The sequence below is a fragment of the Hyperolius riggenbachi genome, chromosome 1 (genome assembly GCF_040937935.1).
Source record: "Hyperolius riggenbachi isolate aHypRig1 chromosome 1, aHypRig1.pri, whole genome shotgun sequence".
NCBI classification, from domain to species: domain Eukaryota; kingdom Metazoa; phylum Chordata; class Amphibia; order Anura; family Hyperoliidae; genus Hyperolius; species Hyperolius riggenbachi.
In genome coordinates this window covers 630,203,190-630,226,653 of record NC_090646.1, presented here as the reverse complement: position 1 = coordinate 630,226,653, position 23,464 = coordinate 630,203,190, and the positions used below count along the sequence as shown (strand labels likewise).

The 23,464-nt window shown below is 48.3% G+C and overlaps 1 protein-coding gene across 2 annotated transcripts in view; it reads right to left on the bottom strand.

The window, feature by feature from the left end:
* The window catches only part of IL6ST (interleukin 6 cytokine family signal transducer), a 99,712-nt gene that overhangs the window by 17,044 nt on the left and 59,204 nt on the right, over positions 1–23,464 (bottom strand). For both annotated transcript variants that reach the window (XM_068251232.1, XM_068251233.1), the window contains 6 exons: positions 15,645–15,793; positions 13,124–13,283; positions 12,350–12,432; positions 10,212–10,419; positions 8,902–9,084; positions 3,003–3,104 (listed from right to left, as the gene is read on the bottom strand). In XM_068251232.1, the coding sequence (XP_068107333.1) occupies positions 3,003–3,104; positions 8,902–9,084; positions 10,212–10,419; positions 12,350–12,432; positions 13,124–13,283; positions 15,645–15,793 (885 nt within the window). The remainder of the gene's footprint in view (positions 1–3,002; positions 3,105–8,901; positions 9,085–10,211; positions 10,420–12,349; positions 12,433–13,123; positions 13,284–15,644; positions 15,794–23,464) is intronic.

Here is a 23,464-nt window from a genome sequence, read left to right as displayed (position 1 = left end):
GAAATCTTTTCCTTTTCACAAATGGATCATCAGAGGGCTCTGTATGGCTGATATTGTGGTGAAACCCCTCCCACAGGAAACTGAGGACCATGGTTCTGGCAGTTTCATGTCTGAACCTCCTTGCATTGTGGGAAATAGCGGTTTACAGCCATTTCCAACTGCCAAAAAAACAAGCAGCAACTACTTCCAGTGACATCACCTGCCTGCAGTAAAAATGTCACCATGTGATAAATGTCAGAATGTAAATCAGGGAGAGGAAAGCTTTTACAATGGGCAAACACGGAATAAATGATTTATACATAATTATTGTAAAAATGAAGCACTTTTTTTAACAACATTATTTTCACTGAAGTTCCTCTTTAAACAACAACTGTAACAAGAGGGATATGGAGGCTGCCGCATAGCCTTTTAAGCAAAACCAGTTGCCTGGCTGTCCTGCGGATCCTCTGCCTCTAATACTTTCAGCCATAGCCCCTGAACTAGCATGCAGCAGATCCGGTGTTTCTGACATTGTCAGATGTGACAAGACTAGCTGCATGCTTGTTTCTGGTGTTTTTCAGACACTACTGCAGCCAAATAGACCAGCAAGGCTGCCAGGCAACTGGTATTGTTTGAAAGGAAATAAAATATGGCAGCCTCCATATTCTCATTTCCGTTGTCCGGAACAAGTTAGACACATACACAAGTAGAGGCTTCCCATCTAATGCTCAATACCACTTCTATGCACGAACCCTCTGAACATGTGACTAGAGCTTGCTGGATGCATTTATGTGTACGAGGGTGGCCATACTGCAACTGCGTGAGAATGGCCCCACCTACGCAGTGAGCAGATAGTTAATGAGCAGCTTTGTGCTACTGCGCAGGCTCAGCCGTACTCATGCATGCGCAGAACAGATGGGGAGAGCAGCCATGAGTTAGAAGAGGGTCCCGGCAAGCACCGGTGGGCTCGAGGAGGACGTGAACAAGCTGTCCGTAAAACCAGCATGACCTCGCGGCCCAGACACTGACTGCCCACGCAGTAGCACAAATCCAGTCATGCATGGAGAAAAAGCAATGCCCGAGCGGCTCTGGGCTACTCCGCAGGCACATTTGTCCACGCTCATACACAGGTGGAGCATGGCTACGCAAACCCATTCAACAAGCCATTGTCAAAGAGGTTCAGAGGGTTCCTTCTACTGAGGTATCAAATTTTCTCTCTAAATTTGCTTTCAGGTACACTTTAACATGGCCATTAACCTACCTGGCGGTAACCCTGAGCCAGGCTCAGGACGGTAACCCCGAGCTTGACTCGTGGTAGCCGCTGGGAGGTCTGTGCACAGCCTTATGCGCAGCAGGCATTGCCACTCACCTTCCCCCAGGATCCAGTAGCGTGGGGGGGGGGGGGGGGTTGGCCCTAGAGCTGCGCAGCAGCACTCGCGGCAGGTGCGGACTGCGCAGCCGCAGCCAGCTCCGGCGGCCATATTGGCAGAGGCAGGAGTGTCCGACCTGGGCCCTGCGGTCGTGACAGGCCGGGGGGTCTATTGAGCGGCGGGGACACGACGCAATGACACGGAGGGCGCGGATGGCGTCCTCCGTGTCTTTTAAAGAGATGCAGGTACTTCACTTTTTTAACTTTTTTTTTTTACAGTTTGGCCTCGTAAGTCCTTTAAAGTGAACCCAAGGTAAAAGTTATATGGAGGCTGCCATATTTATTTCCAATAAGCAGCAATACCAGTTGCCTGGCTGTCCTGCTGATCCTCTGCCTCTAATACTTTTGGTCATAGACCCTGAACAAGCATGCAGCAGATCAGGTGTTTCTGACATTGTCAGATGTGACAAGATTAGCTGCATGCTTGTTTCTGGTGTGATTCAGACACTACTTCAGCCAAATAGATCAGCAGCCAGGCAACTGGTGTTTAAAGAGAACTAAATATGGCAGCCTTCATATCACTCTCACCTCAGGTTCACTTTAACCTCTTAAGGACCACGGGCTTAAAACCCCCATAAAGACCAGGCCATTTTTAACAAAATAGGCCACTGCAGCTTTAAGGCCTCGCTGCAGGGCCGCACAACTCAGCACACAAGTGATTCCCCCACCCCTTTCTGCCCACCAACAGAGCTCTCTGTTGGTGGGCTCTGATCCCTGCTGGGATATTTATCTTTTATAAATATTTATGCGTTTCATTTTATAATAATTTTTTTTTATATAATTTATTACCTTCCCTCTGCGTCAGCCAATCAGCACGATCGGCTGTCATAGGCTTCAGGCTTCAGCCTATGACAGCGGATTGCTTCCCTGTCGCCCAGGACGACAGCAGTGTAACACTGCTGTCCCCAGTACGGTGCTGCCTTAAAATTGCATCACTGTACAGACTAAATAGACTGCAGTTTTGCCGTCTAACGGTCTCCTAGTGTCACAGTGGCATGCGCGATCTCCTGCAAAACAAGCCCCATGGTCTTTACGCCGGTTGCTGTTAGGCGGTCCTGGGGCTGCCGCAGTGTCCACACCCATCGGCGTGACGCAGCTGGCTAATGGTTAAGTATCCAAAGTATATTTACATAATCTTACCAAATCTATGAAATAGAAGGATAATATTAAGCAATCAATCAATGTATAATCATATCATTGATGTCACCTTTAGGGTATGTACACACACTACATGATTCCCTGCTGAGGTCACCGGTTGGCCAACAATCGAACGTGTGTACAGTCTGTCCCGATGTGTAGGCAAAAGGTCAAGACTGTCGGATCATCTCAAAAGCGCATAGACTGAGGCCATTGTGCTCCTCACCCCGCCCTCTCAGTAAAGCGTTGTGTGTTTTCCCACCTCCCCGCTACACAACCTAGCACATTACTAGCCTCTGGGATAGTGACACATCTGTACAGCACTCAGTCCCGAACCCTTGCCCCGATATCTGCCGGATGACAGTCCACATACACGTGTACATGGCTTTACAGTGAAAACCTCTCCATGCCTCATGTTAGAATGGGGAAAACCGAAAAAAGGAACAAATATACATACCCCCTTGTTCGAGATAGGCATCCGCATATTTTGGTCTCTCACTGCCATCTCTGTACAGTGGATGGACTTTGATTCCGTAATAAGTTAATGGCTTCAAATCACCTATAAGGTTAAAAACAAACATCCTAAGTTCAGTAACGGTGAACAGGATAATGCAGCAGGGACAATCATACAATCCCAGAAAAACAACCACTACATATAGAAGTACTTGTTCTACTTACAAAACATATGTATTGTACTGTACGCGTTTTGATTTCACTGAATTTTATGTAGTAAAAGAGAAAACTGTTCCAGGCATTTTCCTTCTTTACTGCTTCCAACTGAAGCCAATCCTAATGGAACTGCCTCCCTTACTCTTTTTCTGCCAGAAATGGTGTAGGCATTGCCAGCCCTCCTCCCCACAGAGCTCTGTACTACAAAGTGCAGTCATACAGTAGCAAGAAAAAAATGTGAACCCTTTGGAATTATATGGATTTCTGCACAAATTGGTCATAAAATGTGATCGGATCTTCATCTAAGTCACAATAATAGACAATCACAGTCTGCTTAACCCATTTTGGTTCCTGGACATAGAAACTACGTCCAGGAACCATGCGCGCTCCCGCAGCCACACGCGCGCTCCCGGCCCGCGGTTCGTTAGCCAGGCAATCAGTGAATCGGGCTATGGTGCCTGATCACAGATTCCTCTCCCGGGCTGAAAAAGCGACAGCTTCTCTCGGAAGCGTCGCTTTTTCTGGCTGCAACGCCCCCCATGCGTCTCTCTAAGCGTATGTTATGCTTAGAGTGACGTCATGTAAACAAACTCATGGCCGCCATCTTGTGGCCAAAAAGTAAAACTACAACTAGAAGTAAAAAAATAAAACTCACATTTACATTATAAAACTATTGTTTACATCCCACCCTCCCAAAAATACCCAAATAAAATGTTTAATATAAAAAAAATAAAATAAAAAAAAATTACAAAAAAAAAAAATAAAGTAAATATTTACCTAAGGGTCTAAACTTTTTAAATATCAATGTAAAGATGAAATATTTCTATATTTTTTTTATTTTAAACTTGTAAATGGTGCATTTTTTCCGTTTTGCATCTATCACTATTATTTCCAAATAAAATATTGTCGCCATACATTGTGATAGGGACATAATTTAAACGGTGTAATAACCGGGACATATGGGCAAATACAACACGTGAGTTTTAATTATGGAGGCATGTATTATTTTAAAACTATAATGGCTGAAAACTGAGAAATAATGAATTTTTTCAGTTTTTTTCTTATTCTTCCTGTTAAAATGCATTTACAGTAAAGTGGCTCTTAGGAAAATGTACCCCCCAAAGAAAGCCTAATTGGTGGCGGAAAAAACAAGATATAGATCAGTTCATTGTGGGTGAACATTGCTCAAGTGAAAACGAAGGAACGCGAATGGGTTAAAGGGACACTTAAGCCTGAAAAAAAAAAATGAGTTTTACTCACCTAGGGCTTCTACCAGCCCCCTGCAGCAGTCCTGTGCCCTCGCAGCCACTCACTAATCCTCTGGTCCCCTGCTGCCAGCTAGTTTCATTTTTGCCGACAGGCCCAACAGAACTGGCCACACATAGCTTTCTCCGCATTTCCGACTTAGCGGTATTGTGGGCCGAAACGCGTTGCCGCATATCTATGCATTGGTACAGGCAACGCGTATATTTATACGCGTTGCGGCTCGCAATAGCGCTAATTGCAGTCCGGAATGCGGAAGAAGCTGCACGTGGCCAGTCCTGTCGGCAAAAAACGAAACTAGCTGGCAGCGGTGGACCAGAGGATTAGTGAGTGGCTGCGAGGGCGCAGGACTGCTGCAGGGGGCTGGTAGAAGCCCCAGGTGAGTAAAGCTATTTTCTGGCTTAAGTGTCCCTTTAAACTAATACCATACAACTAAGTAAAGGTTTCCGTGTTTTTCTTGAACACACCATGTAAACATTCACAGTGCAGGTGGGAAAGTATGTGAACCCTTGGATTTAATAACTGGTTGAACCTCATTTGGCAGTAATAACTTTAACCAAACGTTTCCTGTAGTTGCACATCATACATGCACAACGGTCAGGAGTAATTCTTGGCCATTCCTCTTCACAGAACGGTTTCAGTTCAGCAATATTCTTTGCATGTCTGGTGTAAATCGCTTTCTCGAGGTCATGCCACAGCATCTCAATCGGGATGAGGTCAGGACTGGGCGACTCCAGAAGGTGTATTTCCTTTTGTTCAATCTATTCTGTTTATTTACTTCTATGCTTTGGGTCGTTGTCCAGCTGCAACATCCATCTTCTGCTGAGCTTCAGCTGGTGGACAGATGGTTTTAAGTTCACCTGCTAAATGTTTTGATAAACTTGGGAATTCATTTTTCCTTCGATGACAGCAATCCATCCAGGACCTCACGCAGCAAAGCAGCCCAAAACCATGATGCCCCCACCACCATACTACACAGTTGGGATGAGGTTTTGATGTGGGTGTGCTGTGCATCTTTTTCTCCACACGGTGTTGTGTTTTTCTTCCAAACAACTCAACTTTGGTTTAAGCTGTCCACAGAATATTTTGCCAGTACTGCTGTGGAACATCCAGGTGCTCTTCATATGTGGTATCCTACCGTGAGCTCCATTCTTGTTTAGTGTTTTACCCATCATAGATTCACTAACACGGATGTTAGCATATGCCAGAGACTTGTGTAAGTCTTTAGCTGACACTCTACGATTCTTCTTCACCTCACTGAGCATTGTGTGCTCTTGCAGTCATCTTTACAGGAGGACCACTCATAGGGAGAGCAGCAGCAGTGCTAAAAAGCAAACCCAAAACTGGTGTGTGTTTTTCATAGGGCAGGGCAGCTGTAACCAACACCCCCAATCTCATCTCATTGATTGGACTCCTGCTGGCTGAAACCTCACTCCAATTAGCTCTCGGAGAGGTCAGTCTAGGGGTTTACATACTTTTTCCACCTGCATTGTGAATGTTTACATGGTGTGTATAATAAAAGCATGGAAACACTAATTATTTGTGTGGTATTAGTTTAAGCAGACTGTAGTTGTCTATTGTTGTGAGCTAGATGAAGATCAGATCACATTTTATGACCAACTTGTGCAGAAATCCGTACAATTCCAAAGGGTTCACATACAAAAATCTATCTCGCATCCGTCCTTTTCTCACTCAAGACAACGAAAATGTTAATGCATGCTCTTGTAATTTCTCATCTGGATTACTGCAACATACTACTCTGTGGACTACCTTCTAACAGACTTGCCCCGCTCCAGTCGGTACTGAACTCAGCTGCCCGTCTCATTCATCTTTCTTCTCGATCTTCCTCAGCTGACCCTCTTTGTCAAGCTCTTCACTGGCTGCAAATTAACCAGAGGATCCAGTTCAAACTCCTAACCCTAATCTACAAAACTCTCCACAATCTCTCTCCCCGGTACATATCCTCACTCATTTCCAGATACAAACCCAATCTCAGATCGGCACATGATCTTCTGTTGTCCTCCTCTAGAATCACCTTCTCACATTCACGCTTACAAGATTTTGCACGCGCTTCACCCCTCCTCTGGAATGCCCTCCCACAACACATCTGTCACTGGCCAACCTTTGTTACCTTTAAAAACGCTCTCTAAAAACACATTTGTTCCAACAAGCATATGCGCTACCCTAGGCCACTTCCCTTTGTCCTAAGACCAAATTGCACTCCTACTAGGTCTCCTAAAACACACTGCCTCTATATATTTGTTGTATACTACCCCCTCCTCTTGTTGTATACTACCCCATTCCCTTTAGATTGTAAGCCCGCAAGGGCAGGGCTCTCTCCCCCTTTTGTGTCTTGGAAATCATTATACATTTTATTCATCATGTTACTTTTATCACTGTCATTACTACTTCTGTATTTTGTATCATTCTTTGTATTTTGTCACTAATTCTGTATCTTGTATATTAGTGTACACCATTGTCTGTATTATGTACCCCATGTTTGTTTCTCACTTAGTACAGCGCCACAGAATATGTTGGCGCTTTATAAATCAATAATACTTTTTATTGCCATTGTATCTAGCTTGCTTGCTTTGTAAACACATGCGAGCAAAGCATAGATCATATTTCAGCAGCTTCTGCAGAGGGGTGAGGTGCATTTCCCTTCTCAGCCTCTTGTCCCACTGAGCTGCAGGAATGTGGGTGGGCAGATAAGCTTCCCTCTCCCCAGCAATGTACTAGAATAGAGCCAGGCTGACTGAGATAAGATTACAGCAGACACATTTATGATTATATTGGAATGCTTGCAATGCAGGGTTAGGATGTAGACTACATAATAAACACAGAGCAGTAGGTAAATGAAATTTGATTTTATGGCTGACAATCCTCTTTAGAGTGTAAACCTACATAGACACTTGCAGTAATCATCACACAGACATTTGGGACCGTCCTGTAAAAGGTCCTTGTACAGACACAGAGCCTGGCAGCCTGTTGTGGTGTATGGACTGATTATTTCAGTACTGGGGATGGGAACTGCTTCAGTTAAGCACTATTTTACACTAACAACACTTCTCAAACCCCATCCAGACTGTAGTTTTTGTCAACCTAACAGAGGAAGAGCTCTTTAATGAAATATAAAAACAAACCCCGCCCACATTTAACTTTCTTCCTCAGTTAACTTCCTCGTCTTCTCTACGGTTATGACTCATTTTAGGTTAACTGTAAGAAATTTTCATAGTGTACTAGGAACAAGAGGTTGCGTGGTTTTCAAGTAATGAGTCAGACCACCCACTGAAGCCTATTACAGGAAAGAGGATAGCCCACATCACGTCCACACTCTTCAAGTGTAAACATGGACGCACTGCACCCTCCCATGTACAGCCGCACCTGCGCAGTAGCACAGAGCAGTTTGCGCACATGAGGCTCTGGGTTTACTGTGCTGTCATGGCCGTTCTTGTGGGGAGGGGGGGGGGGGGGGTCCGTGAGCGGAAACAGTGGACCAGAAGATCATGTGAGAAGCCTCTACAGGATAAAGAGGCTTCCCTATCCTTAAAGAGAATCTGTAAGAAAAAAAAAAAAGTGCCCCTGGTGGTGCTTGCCTCCGGATGGGTAATCCTCCAACGAGCCTGCCTTCCACTTCCACCGTCCTCCTCTGTCCTTCCAGCACCGTCAGCCCCCGAAAATCCATCCGGGCTCCAGGATCATAACAACCTTGTGAGTGCCTGGCGCAGGCGCAGTAACGGCTTTCCTTTGGGCTCAGGTGGAAACAGCCGAGCCCGATTGGATCCGCTCTCCAGCACAAGCACTGCAGGCCTGCTCTATATTTTTTTTATCTGCAGTAGAGCAGATCCAAACAGGCTTGACTATATACGCTTGAGCCCTAAGGAAAGCCACTACTGCTCTACGCCAGGCTCATACAGAGTTGTTATAATCCTGGAGCCAGCACCGCCAACAAGCTTGTCTGCAGATTTTCAGCGATGGACAGCACTGGAACGGTGAGACAGAGGAGGACAGGGGAATCCCTGTCCTCCTCTGGTACTTGCCTTGGGACCACCCCCCCCCCCCCCCCCGGCACTTATTTTTCTTATAGTTTCACTTCTGTTCCGAGGATTGTCTTGGGTACACCAAGTACTCGGAGTCACAAAATGCATTGAAATGTATTGTTCCTCCCCTTCCCACAAGTCCCGAATGCAGTAATAAATGTTGCAAGCGGTAAGCAAATGTGCAGATTCCATTCTTTTCTAGCGTTCAAATCCATCCAATTTATCTTATAGGGCTTCTGGTGCCGCCAGGTGGAAGAATCAGCATCCAGGTCATCCAATCCTTATCTCACATCTATGCTAGTCTCACATAGGAGCTCCGATCTAAAAGTTCATCCTTGGCAGCTGTTCTCAAAAGAGAATTTGTGTTTGGCCAATAAGTCTCACCTCTAAGGAATGCTCCAGTGGCAGAAGCCGGCTCCCGCTGCCATTCACAGGTCTGCTCCTCCGCATTGCCGCACCATTCTAGGATGTAACCGTATACAGAGGTGCTGGGTAGCCCCTTCCACTCCACCCACAGACCGTGGTCTTTAGGAAACGCCTTCACGTCAATTTCAGGAGGAAGAGTCCCTTCAATAAAATAAAACACGATAAATGAGTAAAACAGAAAAACAAAACAGTCTGCAGTCTATTTTATAGTTTGTTTGTCCCAATTCAGGGTCCATTCTTTTGAAAGCATCTATTTGCACTATATCTTACATTTCTAATGCATACAGAAAGTTATTTTACGTGCAGTTGCTACCAAACCTCTAATCCAGGCAAGACCAAAATCCAGCCCTGGGGCCAAACGCAGCCCATCGAGCCATTTCTGGTGGCCCATGAAGCCCTCTATGGTCAATTCATGCAGCCTGCAGGCCATAGCTGGGATCAGCAGCAGTAAAAGCCACCAATTAGCAGCTGTCACTAGCAGCAGTAACTGCCACTGATTAGCAGCTGCCACTGTGCCAACTGCAGTAACATACAGATTATCAGCCACCACTGTGCCAGCAGCAGTAACAGCCACTGATTAGCAGGTGCCACTATGCCAGCAGCAGTAACAGCCACTGATTAGCAGGTGCCACTGCACACGGTATATGGGTTATTTCCCATGGAAAGGTTTTGCAAAATGTCACAGGCATAGTGCACCTAATGGCAATAAGCAAAAATTGTGTTTCATTTCACTTGTTCGGCCCTTTAGCACTTTCAAGAACGGCAATATGGCCCTTGGCCTAAAAAGTTTGGCCACCCCTGCTTTCATCCAAGGAGCGTCGGGACAGAGAAAGTCACTGCACTGCATAGGCCGACGATCAGGTATGGCTTCAATGGGACCATTACTGAGGAGGCCTTCTGGAGCTTTACGTGCGGCTGTAGGACACATACAGAGACCATAAACGGGCATTTTCGCTGAGTTTCCAAAGACTTCCCATGTCCTCCTCTCCCCCCAGAGCCGCTCACCCGGACCATCTGAAAGTTTGTGGCCATGCTCTTTGTGCACAAGTGCGGCCAGCCTGTCGTAGCATGGAGACGCTCGCGGATAATCAGTATACGGCTTAATGTGCAGTGTTGCCACGATAACATCTTGTCATGCTATTGTCAGATATGGTCTGTGCGCACGGCAATGGTGGGGGCCACCCAGCTTCTCCACTATCCAGAGGATTCCCTCTACCTAGGCAAGTATCTAACTTTTTGACCCCGAGACTGAAGGATCACCTTATTACCTCTCCTTGTAGCAGGTGGAATGATGACAGAAGATGGAGGCGACACATCGTAGCTGTTGTAAGCAACAATCGTAGCCTGAACTCTGTCCCTCGGAACGGTGACACTGCATTCTCTTTCGCTTGTATAAAAGGCATCTAGTAATCTTGAGGGTGTCTTAAGGGTGACGTTGTATCCCAGTATCTTTCCATTAGCATAGGTGCCCAAATCCTGGGGGGAAAAAAAAACCTCAATTTTTATCAAGTTATATATATTTTTTAAAGCGGACCTAAACTCAGAACTTCCTCTCTGCTCTAAAAGATAAACCACAGCATAATAAACTATAATTAACCTTGAAGTGACACTAAAGCAAGGAAAAACAATTATATGATGAATTGTATGTGTAGCATGGATAATAAATAGAATATTAGTAGCAAAGAAAAAAGTCTCTATTTCCCATTATATAGCTTATTTTTTTTTATAACATTGCACCATTCTCTAATATTTGAAGATTACAAAGAAGGCACAGGGGGACAGAAGGAGGCACAGGGGGACAGAAGGAGGCACAGGGGGACAGAAGGAGGCACAGGGGGACAGAAGGAGGCACGAAGGGAGAGAAGAAGGACAAACGGGGTCAGACATGGCACAAGGGACTGAAGGATGCACAAGGAGACAGAAGGAGGCACAAAAGGAGGCACAAGGGGGGTGGGGGATAAGGGATGTAGAAGGCACAGAGGGACACAGCGGCAGCTGCCTGCAACTTACGCTAAGCAGATGCAGCAGAAGCAAGTAATAGAACACAGTGGAGGTGGGGCTTAGTCAGGGGGCATGGCTTCATCCAGGGGGCATGGCTTAATCAAGCAACATGGCACCCCCAGGACCATTGCCACTCCAGACAATGGCCTGTACTGCCTATGCCTAGAGGCTCCCCTGACATCGCTCATTTACACTTGCTGATAGCTTGCTGAGGAGAGCTAATGAGACAGGCTGATCTCTCTAAACACGCACAGAGTTAAGTTCTCAGCAACTATATATGCTTTCATTGTATGCTGTGCAAAAGTTTGGGCCCGCTTTAAATACTTAAGTCAAAATAAAAAAAATGATTTTTACTCACCTGGGGCATCCCTCAGCCCCCTTAAGCTGTATGGTGTCCTCGCAGCCTGGCTCCGATCCTCCTGTCCCCGCCGGCGGCTACTTGCGGGTTCGGCGACAGCCGCCGACAGGCTGGGAACGCGAGTGATCCTCCGCGTTCCCAGCCGCTATATCACTCTCTATGCTGCTATAGCGTATATGTTATACGCTATAGCAGCATAGAGGGTGATATAGCGGCTGGGAATGCGGAGAATCACTCGCGTTCCCAGCTTGTCGGCGGCTGTCGCCGAACCCGCAAGTAGCTGCCGGCGGGGACAGGAGGATCGGAGCCAGGCTGCGAGGGCACCACACAGCTTCAGGGGGCTGAGGGATGCCCCAGGCCCGGCCCTAGACTTTTTGCCGCCTGAGGCAATCTTTAAAGAAAATCCCCCCCCAAGCCGTGGGTGTGGGGGGCTGCCCGAGCTGGAGGGGATAGCGGGCAGGAAGGGGGGATTGGGCCTAGCAGCGGGAGGGGGGGGCTAGTCGGACCCCCCCCCCTCCCTCGCTTGGGTCCCCCGTCCTCCTCCAACTTTAAAAAGTTACGTTGCTGCAGCTATTGTAAGAGGCAACGGGCTGGGATCACTCACCTCTTCCTCGTTCCAGCGTGCGCTCCACTGACGTCACTTCCTGCTACACCACCCACAAGTGGGGAGGGGGAGGGTCCGACCCCCCCTCCCGTGGGGAGGGGGAGGGTCCGACCCCCCCTCCCTGCCGCTAGGCCCAATACCCCCTCTTCCTGCCCGCTATCCCCTCCAGCTCGGGGGGCCCCCCACACCCACGGACGGGCGGGTGCCGCCTCCCCAGAAGTGCCGCCTGAGGCAAAAAGTTTCACCCCGTCTCATGGGCGGGCCGGCCCTGCCCAGGTGAGTAAAAAATGTTTTTTATTTTGACATAAGTATTCCTTTAAGTACGTGTGAAGATTTTTATGGCATGCCAACACTAAGATAAAGCATTAGTTCAGCCTCCTGTTGGCAAAATATCTCAGGGCCTACAGACCAATGAAGGAAAAATAGAAAGTTTTTTTTCTTACCTTCCACATAAGTCTAACAGTTCGGGTCCCATTGCTCTCTGCTTCCCCAACTTTTCTCCAAAGCTCCGGACCTCGGGAGGGAGCTGCAAAACGTAATGGAGCAAAATTATGAATCCACAGTCCCGTAGTTTCCCATGATCTCCTTTCATCATTGGCTAACTGCGGTGCATCCGTGTTACACATGTGTGAACCAGGCAGAATAAGAACATTTTCGGTGTTATCAGGTAGCACGTTGGCAGCACCATATACAGTATTCTGCCGATCTGGCCATAAAGAGGAAATAGCAGTGTGTACTAGTAACACAATGTTATTAATGTAGAATGTGGCAGAGATGAGACGCACTGAAGGGAAACGTGGTTAAAGAGGAACTGTAACCCAGGACTGAACTTCATCCCAATCAGTAGGCGATATCCCCATTCCCTTTTCTCAAACGGATCATCAGGGGGCTCTGTATGGCGGATATTGTGGTGAAACCCCTCCCACAGTGTGAGGTCAGGACCTAGGTACTGACGTCACACTGTGGGAGCCTTGTTGCATTGTGGGAAACAACAGCTGTTACCAACAGCCAAAAAAGCAGCATCTCCTTCCAGTGACGTCACCTGCCAGCGATACATTTCAGAATGTAAATCAGGGAGAGGAAAGACTTTACAATGGGGCAAACACTGACTAAATCATTTATAAATAATTGTAAAAATTAAGCACGCGCACCCCCCCCCCATTACGTTATTTTCACAGCGGGTCCTCTTTAATGCATGCTTTATACATTTAGCTTACCAGACTCTGGGGTGGTGGCTTCATACTCCTTACTCCAGTCACTCCAATAGCCTCTTTCATCAACCAGTTTGCAGCGCAGAGAGAGGATGTAGGTTGTGTACGGCTGCAGATCCTGCAATGTGTAGGAAGTCCTGTGCGTTGCCAGATCCACCGAAGGCACCTGAAGAACAAAAGCCATCTTGTCGTTAACCACTTCATGGCTTTGGTGAGCAAATCTAGACCAGAGCAATCTGTTGTGTCTGAAATACTGTGATCACCGTAAGTTTCTAAGACTCTAATGAATGGGGATGGACAGTAAGATGAAAATAAAGCCCTGTACACATGCTAGATAAAACTTGGCCGAGACGGTCCCCAATAACTGCCTCTGCCGGAAATATTGTATTTTTCGCCATATATGATGTACTTTTTCACCACTCAAGGGGGAGGGGGGTTCTGGGGGGGTTGGGATGGGTGGGGTAGAGTCCCTGCAATTTTTGGATCGATCGCAAAAAATGTTGCATACACGTTTACGCAATCACAACGTGCAAATGCATAAAAAGGGGCGTTTTGGTGCATCTTATAAGGGGAAAAATACGGTAGAACAGCCCTTGTACGCCTCAGCAAGCGATCCGTCTGGTGGATAGAATTGGGTGACCCCTGACAAAGAATATTGCTCTCTCTGCACTCACTCCATCACCAGGGAATGAGCCATCATGCATATACGGGGCTTCTGAACTGATGGATGATGCAAATATTGCATGCAAATGTATGTAGCTCAAAAATGGACAATGTGAATTCCCCCTTAGCAGGATCCGTTGGTCTATTTTCCAAGTTGTGTAAAATGTGCCTACAAAATTTGCATAATCCTGCATCAGCTTGAAAGGATTTGCACCTGATGGCATGTACAAGGTCACGCACAGGTCGTGGGGTACAGACGCCATTGACGAATTTGGGACATTGGTGGTTTACAAATTACCAGAAGGCAGGGGGAGTGTCAGGTGTTACCCTTGGGGGGTGGAGGGTGGCACCCTGGGGGGCTTGGCAGGCAAAGATGGTGGCATTAATATGGACAATTTCCAATAGATTTCATGCTGAAATCTATTGAAAACTGCTGTGCAGTGTGTGGGCAGATCCCTCGCTGAACACATTCCATCATCAGATCAGATAGTTTATCTGGTGGCCATCTAGTAATGTCTGGCCACCTTAAAGTGGTCTGAAACTCCAACATTCAATAAAAATGTGTTTTTCCTACTTATTACTCCTACAGTTCTCATATTTACTTTTGTGCATAAGTAATATTGTCCGTTTACAAATTACAAGTTTCCGAAGTGTAGTTTATCATACCCTGAAAGTATGCCTGCCGTTGATTTTTATTCAAACTGCTTTTTATTATATATTAACATCTTCTAATGAGCTATTCTGAAGTGTAAGTGTGTGTCACAGAGATCTACTTTCCACTTGTTACACCGTGTTTACACACATTGTAACAACCAGGGCCGGCCCTAGACTTTTTGCCGCCTGAGGCAAATTTAGGAGAAAATTGCTATCGCCCACCACTCAACCCCCCCCCCCCCCCGCTTGTCCGTGGGTGCGGGGGGGGGGGGGGCGCCGAGCCGGAGGGGTAGCGGGCAGGTCGGGGGTATTGGGCCTTACAATACAGTGGGCGGCGATGCAGGAACTGACGTCAGTGGAGTGCTCGCTGGAACGCGGAAAAGGTGAGTCCTCCCCGCCCGTTGCCTCTTACGATCTGCAAGCGGCTGCTTCCTAATTACAGCTGGAGGGGAGCGCAGATCGGGGGACCCAGGCGAGGGAGGGGGGGTCCGACCCCCCTCCCCACCGCTAGGCCCAATACCCCCGACCTGCCCGCTACCCCTCCGGCTCGGCGGCCGCCCCCGGGGTGAAACATTTGCCTCAGGCGGCAAACTTCTAGGGGCAGCACCCGCCCGGGGGGGGTGCTGCCCCTAGAAGTTTGCCGCCTGAGGCAAATGTTTCACCCCGCCTCATGAGCGGGCCGGCCCTGGTAACAACATTGGAATGTAAACGAAGATACTGTTATCTACAGTTTGGACGTGGATTGAATCTGAATCGCAAGACAAAATGCTTTGTTTAACCATTTCAGTGATGTTCTGCTAAAAAATAATAATTCTGGGATAGTAGCTTTCAAGCTGCGAGAAATCTTTTAGAGCAAAGTAGAAATGCTGGCTTTCAGACCACTTTAATGCTAGGTACACACAAGATTTTCTGGCAGGTTTACCGTCAGATCGATTATTTCCAACATGTCCGATATGATTTCCAATCGGTTTTCCAATCAACTTTCCATAGAAGTGAACAGAGAATCAATCGGAAAATTGATTGGAAATCAGATCAGACATGTTGAAAATCGATCTGACCGTAAATCTGCCAGTCTACCAGGCATAACACTACTGAATACACACTTGTAATCATAAGACTGCAAACTGTATCAAATTATTAAAAACAAACAAACAGCTACATAAAAAGGTCTGACAGCGTGAAAATAAAGAATATTTCTGCCAATAGTTACCTCCTCCCAGTCTGCGCTGTCTTTCTTCCGATATCGGAGGTTATATTTCAGCTTGAAATAATCACCAGGATTCAGCCATTCAATCTTCAGAGCCCTTTGTAGCTGCACTGCTGAAACCGCTCTGACAATGGCTGGGGCATTGGGCTTATCTGCACAATAAAGACAAGAATTACACACAGGAAGTGCAGCTTACAGTCATGTTATGCCTGGTACACATGTTATGCCTGGTACACACCAAGCAATTTCCCATCGGGGAGACTGGCTGAATAGATTTCTGACAGGTCCAATCTAAATTTTCCAAACGTTTTTCTGATCAATTTTCAAATCACTTCTATATAAAATGGATCAGAAAAACAATCGGAACTCAGATTGGACCTGTTGAGAAATGATCATTTCAACCCGTGTGATCTGGTTTTCTTGTATTCCTGTATTGTCATATTGCTGTATGTCACCCCTAAATATTGTCTGTAACCTAAATTAATGTTCAGCACTGCGTAATATGTTGGCGCTTTATAAATACAATAAATAATAATAATAATAATAATAATAATAATAATAATAATAATAACCCGCCTGACAGGAAATTGCATAGTGTGTGCCAGGCATTAACCCCCCTGGCTGTAAGCCCGTGCTGAGCACGGGCTATGCCGCCGGGAGGCACCGCTCAGGCCCCGCTGGGCCGATTTGCATAATTTTTTTTTTGCTACACGCAGCTAGCACTTTGCTAGCTGCGTGTAGCATCCGATCGCGGCCCCTACCCGCCGATCTGCCACTATTCCTTGCGCCGCGGCCCCCCCCCCCCAGACCCCATGCGCTGCCTGGCCAATCAGTGCCAGGCAGCGCTGTGGGGTGGATGGGAGTCCCCTTTGACGTCACGACGTCGGTGACGGCATCCCGCCCGTCGCCATGGCGACGGGGGAAGCCCTCCAGGAGATCCCGTTCTTTGAACAGGATCTCCTGATCTCCAATCGCCGGCGGCACTTTGCTGCCCCCTGGCGGATTTTTTTTTAACCGCCAGGAGGGTTAAAATAAAGAATGTTATCATTTGTGGCAACCTTAAAGGGAACCTAAACAGTGGGATTATGGATGTTTCCTTTTGAAAAATACCAGTTGCCTGGCAGTCCTGCTGATCTCTTTGGCTGCAGCAGTGGCTGAATGACACACCTGAAACAAGCATGCAGCTAATCCAGTGACTTTAGTCAGAGCTAGAGGTGTACCGAACGGTTCGCCGGCGAACGGTTCCAGGCGAACATTGGGGGTTCGCGTTCGCCTGCACCAGGCGAACTTTTCCGGAAGTTCGATTCGCCCCATAATGCACTATGAGGGTCAACTTTGACCCTCTGCATCACAGTCAGCAGGCACATTGTAGCCATTCAGGCTACAGTAAGCCCTGGAGCCCCACCCCCCCCTTATATAAGGCAGCCTCCGGCGGCCATTACAGTCACTCGTGTGCCTGCTAGAGAGAGGAAAGGGACAGCTGCTGCAGACTTTTTCTCTTAGGGACAGATTAGTTAGGTTCTAGGCTGCTTTGCTTGTTCCTGACTGATTAATATTGCTTTTAAAGCACCCAGCAACAGCTCTTTTCAGAGCTCAACCTGTACATTTTTTTTTTTCCTGACACTTTTGTTGCATGCACAGCCTTGCTAATTGATAGTGTGTGTGCCACTGCCAGCAGCCCAGCACATTCAGTGACTGACTGCCTGTGTGTGTGACAGGGAGCTGCACATTGTACTACCCAGTACTGCATATACCCCAGTACCTGTTGTGTTTACTTAACCCACCTCATCACTGCATATACCTAGCTTTGTGTTGAGTGAACCCAGCTCACTGCATCTAACTACCCAGTACCTGTTGTGTTTACTTAACCCACCTCATCACTGCATATACCTAGCGTTGTGTTGAGTGAACCCAGCTCACTGCATCTAAGTCTAACTACCTGTTGTGTTGAGTGAGAACCCACCTCACTACATCTTAAGTACCTTTACTGTATACTGTTCAGTGAACCCAGCTCACTGCATCTAACTACCCAGTAGCTGTTGTGTTTACTTAACCCACCTCATCACTGCATATACCTAGCCTTGTGTTGAGTGAACCCAGCTCACTGCATCTAATTACCTGTTGTGTTGAGTGTGAACCCACCTGGCCACCTCACTGCATCTAACTACCTGTTGTGTTGAGTGAGAAGCCACCTCACTGCATCTTAAGTACCTTTACTGTTGAGTGAACTCAGCTCACTGCATCTAACTACCTGTTGTGTTGAGTGAGAACCCACCTCACTGCATCTTAAGTACCTTTACTGTTGAGTGAACCCAGCTCACTGCATCTAACTACCCAGTACCTGTTGTGTTTACTTAACCCACCTCATCACTGCATATACCTAGCCTTGTGTTGAGTGAACCCAGCTCACTGCATCTGTTGTGTTGAGTGAGAACCCACCTGGCCACCTCACTGCATCTAACTACCTGTTGTGTTGAGTGAGAACCCACCTCACTGCATCTTAAGTACCTTTACTGTTGAGTGAACCCAGCTCACTGCATCTAACTACCTGTTGTGTTGAGTGAGAACCCACCTCACTGCATATAGCTAGCATACCCCCGAGATGGACAAAATGGACAAACCAGGTAGAGGAAGAGGTAGAGGCAGACCCAGAGAAAGGCCACCAGGCACCGGCAGGTCTGTGGCTGTGCGAGGTGGTGTTGCTGTGATTTCATGCGGACCTGCCCCAAAATACAGTGCTCAGAAGAAGGCACGTGCCATCACTTCCCAAAATCGTGAGGAGGTGATTGAGTATTTAACACAGAACACCTCATCTCCCGCAGCCACCAGCGCTACAACAAGCACCACATCCGCTGCATTTGACACTTCGCAGGAGTTATTTGGTGGTGGTGGTGAAATCACTGATTCCCAGCCACTACTGCAACAACAACAAGAAGGCGCAGGTACACCACCTCATACGTCTGAGTTAGGTGGCGATAGTATGGACGTAACGTGTGTGGATGGGGATGATGGTGGACCACCTGAAGTTGGTGCACTTGAGGAGGTGTCTGAGGAAAGCGCAGCTGGCCAGGAGGATTATGATGACGATTATACGGATAGCACATATGTTCCCGGTAGAGGAGATGACCAGGGGGACAGTTCAGAGGAGGAGTCAGAGAGGAGTAGGAGGAGACGACTCCATGATAGAAGCAGAGGGAGCTCGTCCTCAGAAACAGCTGGGGGCAGTGTCCGGTGCCATGTATCGCCAGCTATGGCCAGGGAGCACACATGCCCTTCGACGTCAGCTGCTGCTGATGCCACCGTAGCGCCATCACCCCAGGGGGCCTCAGCGGTTTGGAAATTTTTTCACGTGTGTGTCTCAGATCGGAGCAAAGCCATCTGTTGTCTCTGCCAGCAAAAATTGAGCCGTGGAAAGGCCAACTCTCACGTAGGGACAAGTGCCTTACGAAGGCACCTGGAGAGAAGGCACAAACAGCTATAAAGCAGCACTCCTCAAAAGACAAGCCAAACTCCTTCTCCTCTTCCTCCTTCAGGTGCATCGTCTTCATCCACTTTCTCCCTTGCACCTTCACAGCCACCCTCCTCCACACCGCCTCTTCCCTTGAGCGGTTCCTTCTCCTCTGCCCACAGCAGTACCCAGCTGTCCGTGAAGGAAGTATTTGAGCGGAAGAAGCAAATGTCTGCCAGTCACCCTCTTGCCCGGCGTCTGACAGCTGGCGTGGCGGAACTATTAGCTCGCCAGCTATTACCATACAAGCTGGTGGAGTCGGAGGCTTTCCGTAAGTTTGTGGCCATTGGTACACCGCAGTGGAAGATACCAGGCCGCAATTATTTTTCTCAAAAGGCCATACCCAAACTGTACCGTGCAGTTGAGAGGCAAGTGGTGTCATCTCTGGCACACAGCGTTGGGTCAAGGGTCCACCTGACCACGGATGCCTGGTCTGCCAAGCACGGGCAGGGCCACTACATTACATACACAGCCCATTGGGTCAACCTGGTGACCGATGGCAGCAAGCAGGGAGTACGTGGCTGCGCAGAGGACCGACTTGTCACACCTCCACGGCTTGCAGGCAGGCCTCCAGCCACCTCCTCTCCACCTGCTATCACCGCTTCGCTGTCGTCATCCTCCTCCTCCTTGGCTGGTGCCGCCATCTCCTCCCCAGCTACACAGCCCCAGCACCCCAGGGCCTATGCTGCATGCCAGGTGCGACGGTGTCATGCAGTGTTAGACATGTCTTGCCTGAAAGCGGAGAGTCACACTGGAGCAGCTCTCCTGGCTGCTCTTAACAAACAGGTGGAGCAATGGCTGACCCCGCACAAGCTTGAGATCGGCAACGTGGTGTGTGACAACGGCAGCAATCTCATTGCTGCGTTGAATTTGGGAAAGCTGACACACATACCCTGCATGGCACATGTGCTTAATCTGGTCGTGCAAAGATTTGTGTCCAAGTACCCAGGCTTAGAGGACGTCCTGAAGCAGGCCAGGAAGTTGTGTGGGCATTTCAGGCGCTCTTACAAGGCCATGGCACGCTTTGCAGAGATTCAGCGTAGAAACAACTTGCCGGTGAGACGCCTGATTTGCGATAGCCCGACTCGCTGGAATTCCACCCTGCTGATGTTCTCTCGCCTGCTAGACCAGGAGAAAGCCGTCACCCACTACCTGTATCATTACAGTACAAGGACACAATCTGGGAGGATGGGGATGTTGTGGCCCAACAACTGGACACTGATGCGAAATGCATGCAGGGTCATGGAGCCCTTTGAGGAGGTGACCAAACTGGTGAGTCGCGATGAGGGCACCATCAGCGACTTGATCCCCTACGCTTACTTCCTGGAGCATGCCGTGCGTAGAGTGGTGGATACAGCTGTGGAGGAGCGTGAACAAGAAGAGTTAGGGCAGCAGGATTCATTGGAGCCATTTACACACGAACCCGATGTTTCCACAACACCAGCGGGAGCACAGAGGGGGGAGGAGGAGGAAGAAGAGGAGTCGTGTGGGGAAGGAGAGGAGTCAGACTCTAATGATGGTGATGATGAGGAAGGTGTTTCTGTGGAGGAGGAAGAGGCGGCGGAAGGAGAACAACCGCGGCAGCCATCACAGGGGGCTTCTGCTGCTCCACGTTCCCGTGGTATTGTTCGTGGCTGGGGGGGGGAGGAAGAGGAGTTGCGTCCCGTCACTGAGGAAGAGCATGAGGAGATGGAGAGTACCTCTGCATCCAGCTTTGTACAGATGTCCTCTTTCATGTTGTCCAGCCTGTTGAGGGACCCCCGTATCAAAAAACTCAAGACGAATGACCTGTACTGGGTGGCCACGCTACTAGACCCTCGGTACAGGCACAAAGTGGCGGACCTCTTACCAACTCAACAAAAGGCGGAAAGGATGCAGCACTTGCAGAACAAGCTGTCGATGATGCTTTACAATGCGTTTAAGGGTGATGTGGCTGCACAACGCAATCAAGGTACCACTGGCAGTAACCCTCCTCCTCCCAAGTCCACGCAGGCAAGAACAGGACGCTCCAGCGATCTCAGGGTGATGTCGGACATGCGGACGTTCTTTAGTCCAACTCCTCGCCATAGTCCTTCCGGATCCACCCTCCACCAACGCCTGGACCGGCAGGTAGCCGACTACCTGGCCTTGAGTGTGGATGTAGACTCTGCAAAAAGCGACGATGAACCCTTGGACTACTGGTTGCGCAGGCTTGATCTGTGGCCAGAGCTGTCCCAATTTGCCATACAACTCCTCTCTTGCCCTGCCGCAAGCGTCCTGTCAGAAAGGACCTTCAGTGCAGCTGGAGGCATAGTTACTGAGAAGAGAAGTCGCCTAAGTCACGACAGTGTTCAGTACCTGACCTTTATCAAAATGAATGAGGAATGGATCACGGAGGGCTACTGCACGACCGAAGACTAAGTCAGTCCACTCCCCACACACAGCATCTCTGCCTGCAGGCCGCTTGACTGCCTTCTCCGCCACTACCAACAGGGTCCAGGACTCTAGGCGGATTCCTGAATTTTTAAGGCCGCTGCTAGCAGCGGCCGCTACACTAATTTTTCTGGTGCGTGTACATGTGCCCATCCCCCTTCGTGATCATTACCTTGCCGCGGTGAAGGGGCTTGCGCATCACAATGAAGCAATGACCGCCGGCTATTTGAGTGTCTCGGGTGGGGGTGGCACACAAAAGATATTAAGGTCGTTGCTTCATTGTGGTCAGACCAAATTTGATCAGCTGGAAAGTCACTGTTCTGTCATTCAGCTACATCAGCCGGGCAAGCATATGGGCTGAAAAGCCACCATCACCTGCACTCTCGTCACGGTGCGCACCAGTCCAGCACGGCCGTCACTACACAAACGGCTGTTTGCAGTCACTGCATACCTTTCACTGCATCTGTGACTGCACATTATACCTGGCAGTCAGTGCATAACTTGCACTTGAATGGATACACTTTCAAACAATTTAAAAATACAACCATCTAAACTTTCAAACAATTTAAAAATACAACCATCTATCATTTTCAAAAAATTTAAAAAAAGGGCAAAAAAACTTGCCCTCCGTAAAACATTCTTGGCAAATGCTTTCGACTTGGTTTGTCTTCCGCTGGCTCAAGGGTCCATCTGACCACAGATGCCTGGTCTGCAAAGCACGGTCAGGGCAGCTACAGCATGGGTCTCAGCAGGCTCCCACTTCGGGCCGCAATCCAACCTTCATTCCCCGCGGTGACAATGGCAGACTTGCCCTCCATAACGGATTCCCGTTAAAGGATTTAAAGTTAATTCATTTCAAATACACAGCAGGGCCTCGAAAGTCCGCCTCCTGTATTGTTATTTTTGATCACTACCTCGGGGCGGGCGTGCATGCCTACCTGCTGCCCTCCTTGGATGTGTAGTGGTAGCCGTTTCTCAGGCTCCACACCGGATTCCATCCCTCATTCCCTGGCCATTACCCGGGGTCACAAATGACAGACTTGCCCGCCTCCATATGATTATCGTGAAAGGAATGTGGTGTCATCTTTGCCCGCCATAACTGGTTCTCGTTAAAGGATTTAAAGTACATTCATTTCAAATACACAGCAGGGCCTCGAAAGTCCTCCTCCTGTATTGTTATTTTTGGTCACTACCTCGGGGCGGGCGGGCGTGCATGCCTGCCCGCTGCCCTCCTTGGATGTGTAGTGGTAGCCGTTGCTCAGGCTCCACACCGGATTCAAACCTCTCATTCCCCGGCCATTACCCGGGGTCACAATGGCAGACTTGCCCGCCTCCACAGGATTCTCATTGTAGCGGTACTGAACAAGTACACAGCAAGTAGAAAATGTAAATTAAAAACAAAACGTAAGCTTTTTAACAATGCCATGGAAAGTTGAGAAGGAAGTCACACATTACCTGACATCACTGAGTGAGGAAGAGCAATCACGCCATGTTGCGCAGTAGTCCAGCATGGCCGTCACTACACAAACAGCTGTTTGCGGTGCGTTACACAGTGAGTTTGGTGTGTCAGTGTGAAGCAGTACTCTAATTACACTCCCTGTTTGATGTATACACATGCAAGATGTTGTAAAGCACTTTATGCCTCCAATTTAGCATTCAATGTGATTTCTGCCCTTAAAACGCTGCTTTGCGTCACATCCAGATTTTTCACCGGGACTTTTGTCATGTATCCCACTCCGCCATGCCCCCCTCCAGGTGTTAGACCCCTTGAAACATCTTTTCCATCACTTTTGTGGCCAGCATAATTTTTTCTATTTTTCAAAGTTCGCCTCCCCATTGAAGTCTATTGCGGTTCGCGAATTTTTCCGCGAACCGAACCTTCTGCGGAAGTTCGCGAACCGAA